The 9,791-nt window shown below is 28.1% G+C and overlaps 2 protein-coding genes across 2 annotated transcripts in view; one reads left to right on the top strand and one right to left on the bottom strand.

Annotated features, from left to right (window-relative positions):
- The first annotated feature begins 3,461 nt into the window (after positions 1 to 3,461).
- Positions 3,462 to 5,492, top strand: LOC105618607 (DNA-directed RNA polymerase III subunit RPC8). Its single transcript, XM_012200138.1, has 5 exons — positions 3,462 to 3,572; positions 3,766 to 3,949; positions 4,863 to 5,003; positions 5,129 to 5,256; positions 5,351 to 5,492. The coding sequence occupies exons 1-5, from the start codon at positions 3,462 to 3,464 to the stop codon at positions 5,402 to 5,404; spliced, it is 618 nt and encodes a 205-aa protein (XP_012055528.1). The 3' UTR covers positions 5,405 to 5,492.
- A 1,873-nt stretch (positions 5,493 to 7,365) lies between these two features.
- LOC105618670 (F-box/LRR-repeat protein 16) overlaps positions 7,366 to 9,791 on the bottom strand; it is a 9,092-nt gene continuing 6,666 nt past the window's right edge. The window contains exons 2-4 of the mRNA XM_012200198.1: positions 9,547 to 9,742; positions 9,176 to 9,324; positions 7,366 to 7,514 (exon numbers count right to left, since the gene is read on the bottom strand). Of these exons, the coding sequence (XP_012055588.1) occupies positions 7,366 to 7,514; positions 9,176 to 9,324; positions 9,547 to 9,742 (494 nt within the window). The remainder of the gene's footprint in view (positions 7,515 to 9,175; positions 9,325 to 9,546; positions 9,743 to 9,791) is intronic.

Genomic DNA, 9,791 nt, shown 5'->3' with positions numbered 1-9,791 from the left:
AGACGAAATTTCCTTAATTTTTTTTGAAGAAATAAATTATTATTGTACAATTTCGTCGTTACTTTTTATGAGATTATGATTTTATTCTTAGCGCCAAATTCTATGTTGGATTGCCCAACTTATAATTCAGTTTATATTTAATAATATCAGACTTAAAGATGAAATAGATATGATTTATATTTTATGGAGGACACACATATATATATATATAAATATATTGTATAAATGTAAATGTAAATCCATGTCATCCATTTTGTTTATTAAATTTCATTTTTTAAACTTCTTTATTATTTTTGTAAAAATATTTAATTAAATTTGTGATCATAAATTACTTACCCGTATATAAGATTCTCGGTATATAAATAAAGTAAAATCATACTATATAGAATATATATAGAGATATACATATGTAAATAGACGTTCACAGAGACGTTCACTCGTGGAGATAAATAATTAACCTGCCTATGTAGTAGAATCACAATACTTTCCTCCAAAATTATGAACTAAATTTATTATGTAATTTAACATTACCTTTCGGACTTTAGAAACTTCTTTCTTCTTTACACTGTCTCTCCTTCTTTCTTTCTCTCTTTCTCAGCTAAAACGTACGACGAAAGATTTGATTGATAACAAAGATGACCGAGCAGCAAACCACTCATCAGGGAAGAACAATGAAATGTAGAAGCAGAAAAGTAGTTAACTGCACCATATCAATGTGCAAAATCCACCAAGGAGGCCAAATCTATCCTTGACACCTAACACACTCACTGGATCGTCTAAAGCCCTGCAACATACATCAAGGTCCCCCTCACTGTACCTAAACAATTTTACAATATAATTATAAATTGAATTTATCTCAACTAATACTTGTATTACATTAAACAAATATTTTAAATATAATAAACATAACCTTTAAGATGTATTATGATTATAGTTACCTAAAGATAATTCAAAAATGCAAACATTATGTAATAATAAATTTTTTATATATATTTATAGAATATATATTATAGATATATATTATAGAAAACAGAAATTTAAATATTAAAACAGTAAGAAGTTGGTGTAACAGAATCTGTAGATGATATGTATATATGCTTGAAAAAGACAGAAATAACTTTTTTAGTATGAATATTTGTTTTTTTGTTCCATATATTTTCTACTTTTTTAAAAATAAAATTTATAAATCTCAGTATTTTTAATTAAAATCATTGTATTATTGTATTCTTTATTATTAACATTAAGAATCATTATTAATATTAAGAATCGAGAAATTTGAAAAATTATGAAATCGGAAGAAAATGGAAAAATTTTTTTCCAATTAAATTTTTTCTTCCGATTTCATAATTTTTTAAATTTCTTTTTCAACAAGGTTTGCGAAATCTTTCTCTTCGAAATCGATTAGAATTCTCTCGAGTTTTCACATGGCTTCTAAACCCTCCATTTTTTTTCGCCCACTTCATAATCAGAATTAGAATAGCTAATAAGTATTCGAAGAATTACTGTATAATCTAGTATCTAGCGCGTACTACCTCACTATTTTCCGCTTAAATGACAAACGAATGTTATTAATGTTAACAATAAGCAAATGAAGCGTCTAAAACATTTTCCGGCTTCAAGTATCTCGTAGTAATACCATCGATCCTATCCTGCTGACACGCCATATAAGCATCTGCAGAAGAGCAAACCGTACAAATAATAATGCACAGCATGCTGTAGATCATTCATCTGTTGACCACATGATGCGACAAAAAATCTTTCGAGGAAGAAAATGAATTTCGAGATACGTATGATAAATAGGATGGTACGTTTACGTTATCCAATTTATCATTGTGGCGCGGCATTGAGAAATGGAAGGAGAGCGAAATATATGATATAGAATAAGATATCGGCATGTGATACGCCAGAATACTCGACTCACCGAATTGCTATACAGAAGTGGAGTATATCATGAAGAAGAACGCTGATTATAAACTACGATAACAATTTGTGAACGCGACGGACGCAAACGAGCTTGATCCTCGCCTGGACGAATTCGTGAGCGTGGAAAAGCGTCGAGAAGCGTCGAAATGGCTGCCGTTGCCGTGTAATAAGTCGAGTGAACCCCGTAGATCATAGACTATGGAATCACTTAAGGGTCGACAGGAGTCACAAGCTAACTCATTTACACCTTATTTATAGTGCAGCTACATATCTGCACTCTATCAACCATATATAGACTACCATATATAGACTACGTTCCAAAACTTTCTCTTCGAGGAAGATTTTACTTTATATGCTATAGTATATGTGTACTATGTTATATATATTTCGAGTAAAATTTTTCTCGGAAAGGAAGTTTTGGAACGTAGCCATAATTGTCTCGTAAAAGAAATATTTTGAGCTGCCATGAAACTTGTTTTGGCTTATATTTTACGAATTTGCGGAATCTATTACAGAATCAAATTTTGAAATTTCATTCTTAAAAGCATTTAATGAATAAAATGATGTGCTCCTTATTTACAATGCAGAAATCATAGCCACAGCTTTATCAAGGGATTGATTGTGTGTCTTGAAATGAGTTGAAAATTACAAAAGTGAACAAATTCATTAGAATATTCATAATTTAATTGGTCAATACCTAGTAATCATTGCTTTTGTAATTTTCATCTTATTTCAAAATACACAATCGAGCTCCAGAGAAGCGCGATCGACTTATGTCAGTATCGCAAAAGTATTAAAAAATATTAGAAAAAGTATTAAAAATAGTGTTGTAGTTTGCAAAACGGACTATAAAATTCACTATGAAATCACTCATTAAGCAGCCATTATTAATACATAGAAATCAGTTTATGATTGGTTGCTAAGTCACGTCATTACAATGACCAATCAAAACATTTAACATTAATCGTTCTTCTCTGGCCTAATTTCCACCAAGGGTTTAAACTGAATCAGAATGTAAGAATCACTAATCAACTATAGTCGAGTATTCCCTTGTTCTAGTCGAACGACAGAGGAATGCTTGGTTCCTTACATTCTGATTCGGTTTAAACCCTCGATGGAAACTAGGCCTTGATAATGATATCTAAAGATATGGTCGAGTGCATTATAAATGTTTCGAAGCATTTTATTAGCCAATCCGAAGAAAGAATTTTACTAATTGACCAATCAAAAAGTTCGAAGTAACGGCAATTCGACCGCATCCTAGGACTTTAGTTTGCGGTATTTTATAAATCTAGTGACTTTAGGTAATTTCTACGATAACGGGAAAAAGATCGGCATGGCTTTTCTCAGGGTAAAATCACACGGTGCGGAAACGACTGCGGAATAGAGAATGCATCATAGAAGCAATCAGCGTTATTCTACATTATTTCGAGCAGCATAGCAGTCGTTTTCTGCAGTGTGATTTCACCCTCAGATTTCTCTTTGCTGATATGAAATTATTGCATAATATTTGTTGATAGTATAAGGTTAAGACAAAAATGTTTGTTTTGGCGGAATTAAAAGATACTGTTAGGATACCACCAAGTAGCTTTAAATCTAAATTAAACAATGTCATTGCTGATGAATTAAATAGAAAGCTCGCTAATAAAGTAAGTTATTTTTATTAATTAAGATAAATTTACTATTATTGAAGAATTATTTTATATATTTTAGTTGTTCCCCTACCAGAAAGTTATTGGCGCGCAATCTGAAATAAATTTATTTAATTGTATTGATTCGAAACATCGAACTTTGATCAAAATAATGGCTTTCTCTGTTATACGTTATATATTTTTATTATAGGTGTATAAAGATGTAGGCCTTTGCATCACATTACATGATGTTACGAAGATCGAAGAGTCGTATATTTTTCCAGGAGACGGAGCTTCCCATACAAAAGTGACATTTAGATTTATTGTATTTCGTCCATGGATGGAAGAAATATTAATAGGAAAAATTCGTAGTTGTAGTCCTGAGGGAGTACATGGTAACAGTCTATTCATATAATTTAATAATGAAACTTCCAACTTTGACCATTCCTAAGGCGCTCTTTACTATATTTTGTTGTCATATAATTTAATTTTTTATTATCTATGTTATTAATATTTATTCTTTATATTTAAAATATGGATTTTTACATTATATTAATTAGTATGATAGAGAAATTAATAATTGATCAAAGTTAAATGTTATGAAAAAATATTTTTAATTTTTATATTTAATTATCTCAAATGTGACTGCACCGAAATGTTCGGACATTAATTGCAATTGATCTGAGATCATCTGAGACGTTAATAATATAAATATGAATATATGATATTAATTACTAAAAAATCATCGAATTTGGTTTTCGTTAATTTTTTATTCAAATTTACAGAAAAATAGTAAATGATACAAATTGTTTATTTTCTTTTCTAGAACTAAGAATTTTTTTAGAATTTTTTATCGATTTTTTAATACTGCAAATTTTCTTATTGGCAATTCTTTTACCAATATAAGAAAATGCACGGTACTGACAAATTCTTAAAAAAAGTTCTCACAATTCTATGAGAAGAAAATAAACAATTTTTGTCACTTATTTTTTTGTAAAGTTGATGGTACTTGAGTAAAAAATTAATGAGAACCAATATTTGGCAATTTTTAATAATTAATATCTTGTTAACTATTGCAAAAGTTGCAATAGTTCTAAATATATGGTGATCATTCTGAGATACCCTGTGTATATATATATATATATGTGTGTGTGTGTGTGTATGTGCATGCAAGATGTGTGTACATATAGAATAAGAAAATTAAATCTGAGACCAATTGTACAAATCAACTGTCCTGACATAAAGTAATAAATCATTTCATCAAATAGGTCAATATACATTTGATATCAATATTTTATTTTGTTACAGTTACATTAGGATTTTTTGAAGATATAGTTATACCACCTCATAAGTTACAGCATCCGTCACGTTTTGATCAAATGGAACAAGCATGGGTTTGGATATACAAGACTGAAGATGGACAAACACACGATCTATTTATGGATGCAGGTCTTATATGTGCATGCAAGATCATTATATATTAATCTAAGAAAATATATTAAATATATAATTAATATAATTTAATATAACAGAAAATATAAATATAATATTAAAGTTGAAACATTAAATTTTAGGAGAAGTTATACGATTTAGGATAGTAAAAGAAATTTTTACGGAAGCACCTTTACCATCAGTACTTAATGCATCTCAAGATATAAGTGAAAAGGCAGAAGCCAATAACGCTGCACCATACATTTTACATGTATGTTTACAAATTTTTAATGTTTTATTGTGATGTATGTCACTTTTAATCTTAATGTGTTAATAGAATGTATTAATAAAACAATATTTTATAGGGATCGATTGACGAACCTGGTTTGGGTTTACTTACCTGGTGGCAAAATGCATAATTTATTATGATTATTTGGTCCTAAATAATTAGAATGTATGATTAAAGTAAAAACAATTTTGGTCAATAAATTTTTATTTCACAGCACATTCCATTGTATTGTGTCATCATTAAACATTGCATCTGTGAGCAGTATTTCACAATGTGATTCAGTTTTTCAATATAGCTTTGCCTGTATAGATATATTTATGTTTTGATTGATAACAGAATTATAGGTATAGTTTGTACAATATATACAAAGGTATTATGTGCCAAACATGTGACAATGCATAAAAATGATCTTTGCATGTCATTATTAGATTTTGTGTTAAGAGATTGTAACTTAATTTAACAGAGTATATTCCAGAAAGCTATTGCTGCAATGATTATAATCCATAATCATTACATATAAAACAGCATTTTAACAATTTATTTTAAAGATAAATTTTTTATAATGCAATATAATAATATTAAATTATAAAATAAATTGTAAAATCATTGTAAATAAATTATAAAATCAATGTTTTTTAAATTTCAGACTTTTCTCCAGCAAATATCTAGCTCAATTATATATTGCATTAATATTATTTAATCGAAAACAAAAAATGTTAGCGAAAAGTCTTAAATTTAAAAAATACAGATTGATATATGTATATATTGCATAATATGAATTAAAAAATGTTTTTGTGTCTTAAATAATAAATACAACAATAATAAATTAAGAAAAACATTCTTTGGCATTCTATTGCTGTTGTCCTAATACGCAGCTCGGACATGTGGCTTATTTAAATTGATTAATACGATGCACTTATTTAGTTAATAGAGCTTATCTATTTGATATATATCAATAAAAGATGTAATACGACACAGACGTAACACACAAATTATTAAAATTATTTTGCGAAATCCGTGAAATATATCTAATTATATGTTACGTTAATATATACTTAGTTGGAAACCACAAAGAATACAGCTAGTAAAGTCTTAAAATTTAGAAAACACCGATTGCATAGGGATATATGAAGATAATATAAGAATGACGATGTTTATCACGTTATCGCGAGAAGAATGCTACAATTGTGAATCGCATGATTTTCTATCTATAATTCATGTATCAAAACAAATAACACGAATCATGTATGCATGAATAGATTATCGGGTAATACGATTTGGAATGTTATCTTCTGTGTAATTAATATCTGCTAAATACTTTCTTTCAAGTAACATGTGAAGTGTACTGCAACTATAATCGCAAAGAATGCACATGATAGACGTATTTGGCGGAGACAATAATCGAGCAACAATATGTAATTACTTAAATAAATAATCTTAAATTCATAATCAAATGATTTCTTCGCGACTATTGCATCCGTCAAATGCTCTTGATAATGTAGTTTAAATATATGCGAACCAATTAGAATTATGTACAATATAAATTTATCACAGTTCTAACTGTTGAGTCTTTTGCTATATATGTTTATTTGGATTTTCTATATTACTAGGAGGCAAAAAGAAGGAATCACTGATCTTTCATCTCTGATGCATTATCAATCTTTTCTAATGTACAATACTGAATTCATTTTTGTACATGATCATTACATGCTTGAGTCTTCTTTCTGTTTCATCTAATCGATATAGATACATTCTTACATGTTCGTAGAACATGATTACGTGGCAGAATGAAAAAATACGAAATGAACGGAAGTGCATGGGACGTTAATGTATTAAAAATGTCTACGCATTATATATTGAGGGCTAGTATTCTCTTAGACCATTACGAGGAAAACGTAATTCTTTCATTATCTGGACGTCAGTTACTTCTTATGCTGCTATCAGTTACACTGCTTCTATCTTTCATTCAAAATATTGCTTTCTGCGAATTTTTTCTATTAAGATCTGTTTCTCGCAGTTTAATTCTTTCTGTTTGATACATACGTTTGCATATCATACAGAATTTTATTCGCAGATATTTTTATTAAATATTTATTCGATGATTAGGCAACGTGGTAAATGTTCACGTAAATAGTCAAACAATTCTCGGGACGTTCCTGGACAATTAGTTAGTTCTAATTCGTGTAAGTGTCGAAGCTGTATCAGACTAGATAAACCACTACTTGTGAGCAATGGACAACCTATGAAATTGAATGTTAATTTAATATATATATTTTTGTCAAATTAAATATACAGCAATTAAATTTACATAATTATCCTAACTTTTCTTGCGCGAGTGAAATATAGCAGAATTTTACGTATGTAACATATAAATTAATAAAAATAATATACCTATTATTATATATATTTGTGTTGAAATGACATACTTTTCTAATTATTTTAATTAACATTATAATTGATATTATAATTGATTTCTATATATAGAAAGATTTCTTCTTTCTTCCTGAAGAATATATATTTAAAAAATTTTTATAGAAATTTTCAAAAAAGTTTTTGTTTTTCTAATGGATGTAAAAAATAAATTTCATATATTAACAAAATTTACAATATTTCATCACACAAGAAAAAACTAAAGGGATCCTAAACATGTCTGTTTTACCGTCTACAAATGCTTAATTTTTCTATATTTTTTTTCTCGTTACAGATTCGAAAATCTTTTTTCGGGATTAAAGACATTAATACAGGTCTGTATAAGGTAGAGATATTGATACAGTAGTACACAATGATGACTACTATATCAATGGGAGCTTTCCAACAAGAGACATAATGATAATGTAACATAGTCATAATCAATCATTACATCCTTGTTTGCCAATGTTAAATAAAAATGAAATGATTATTATGTTACACGGTATCGCTTGTTAGAAAGTCCCCAATGACACGTAAATCGTCTGTGTAAGTCCTATTTAATTGGTAAAAAATAAATACAATAACAGAGCATATAATTTTAATTTTATTCCTGGACTGATTTTATATCTTCATATTTAATTTAACGTTTATTTATTGAAGAATTCAATTTTACATTTAGAATTTAATTTATGACTCTGTGGATTTTACTTTCTGACTACGGCTATATATTCTTTATTATCACATTGACTAATAGAATGTTAAAGAGTATCATATCATCGAATTATATTAATATATTTGACATATTGGTGAGGTTATCTTCTCTATCGATATGACGTATATTTGCTTGTTTTTTATTTGATAATAATTGATGAAATTTATAATTTTATTAACATTATGAAATTCTTTTCAATTAGCCTTTCAACTTTTTGGCGAGCAATTTCTGTTCCTCTATGCAACGTTCAACTGTTCTCATGCGTTTATAATGTATTTCTTTTCTATTAACACTGTTCGATTATGATAATATCTTTACGTTTATCAAATATCTGAAGAGGGTCTAATTTAAAGGCTAAAACATGTTACATCATAATTAATCTTAATTATAATTAATCAGAATATTGTATACTATTGTGTAATATTTCGGTTTTTTAACATATAACATAATTTTGTAATTGACTCTAATATGCTCTTTTATTGTATTTATTTTTTTATATTTTATATTTTATTTTTTTATTTTATTATATTATTTTATTGTATTTATTAATATCAAGAATCCTTTTTATCATTGGATTGTCCGGAAAGTTCGTGCCGACTAACCTATATAATTTAATAAATGTATAATAAAATTTAAATCTTCTGCGTTTCAATTTTCCTTCAACATCGGCACGAACTTTCCGAACAGCCCAATATTATTAATTTTAATTGATAAAACAGAGATTTTAGGATCCCCTTAAAATTATTTATTAATTAATTAAGTTGATTAATGCGATCTTACCTGCCACAGATAACACTTGTAGAGATCTCATGACACATAAATGTTGAAGTCCGAAATCTCTAAGTTGTGAACACCATCTTAGAAACAAAGCACTCAATGAAACCATCGTGGAGATGTAACCGACGCCGATATCAGTAATGTGTACACACCTATATAGTAATATGCAAAATATATATGATGCAAAAGAGATACAAATGAATGAGTTATTATCAAATACAATATTCAAAACACAACTATATTAGACAATTATATTAGAAACATGAAATAATAAACAAGACGCGCATATATGTATTACCATGATAGATGGTGTCTTGGTTGAAAATAATTGAAAATTCATTTATATTTTATATTATATAATAATTTTGCCTTACCTATCTAATGTGAGTTCTTCTAAGTTATTCAAATCACAGGCGATATATTCTAAGGCTGCATCTGTAATCCTTGAGCACCAGCTGAGATCTAAGGAACGAAGTCTTGGCAAGTTTTCAGCGATTAATTCAACGCCGTCATCTGTTACTTTACTGCATCCAGAAAGTGACAGTACAGTCAGATTAGGTAAGGAATGTACTAAAACAAAGACAAATATATTATATTAATTTAATATACATCATATTAC

This window comes from Atta cephalotes (genome assembly GCF_000143395.1).
Source record: "Atta cephalotes unplaced genomic scaffold scaffold00017, whole genome shotgun sequence".
Taxonomy (NCBI): Eukaryota; Metazoa; Arthropoda; class Insecta; order Hymenoptera; family Formicidae; genus Atta; species Atta cephalotes.
Note: the sequence above shows the minus strand (reverse complement) of the source record. Positions and strands in the feature narration are given on the sequence as shown.

Bases quoted from the DNA above. Each gene is read 5' to 3' on its own strand.
- LOC105618607 (XM_012200138.1), top strand. From the start codon at position 3,462: ATGTTTGTTTTGGCGGAATTAAAAGATACTGTTAGGATACCACCAAGT. The intron at 3,950-4,862 runs GTAACAGTCTAT...ATTTTGTTACAG, and splicing joins TAGTCCTGAGGGAGTACATG to TTACATTAGGATTTTTTGAA. The intron at 5,257-5,350 runs GTATGTTTACAA...AATATTTTATAG, and splicing joins CTGCACCATACATTTTACAT to GGATCGATTGACGAACCTGG.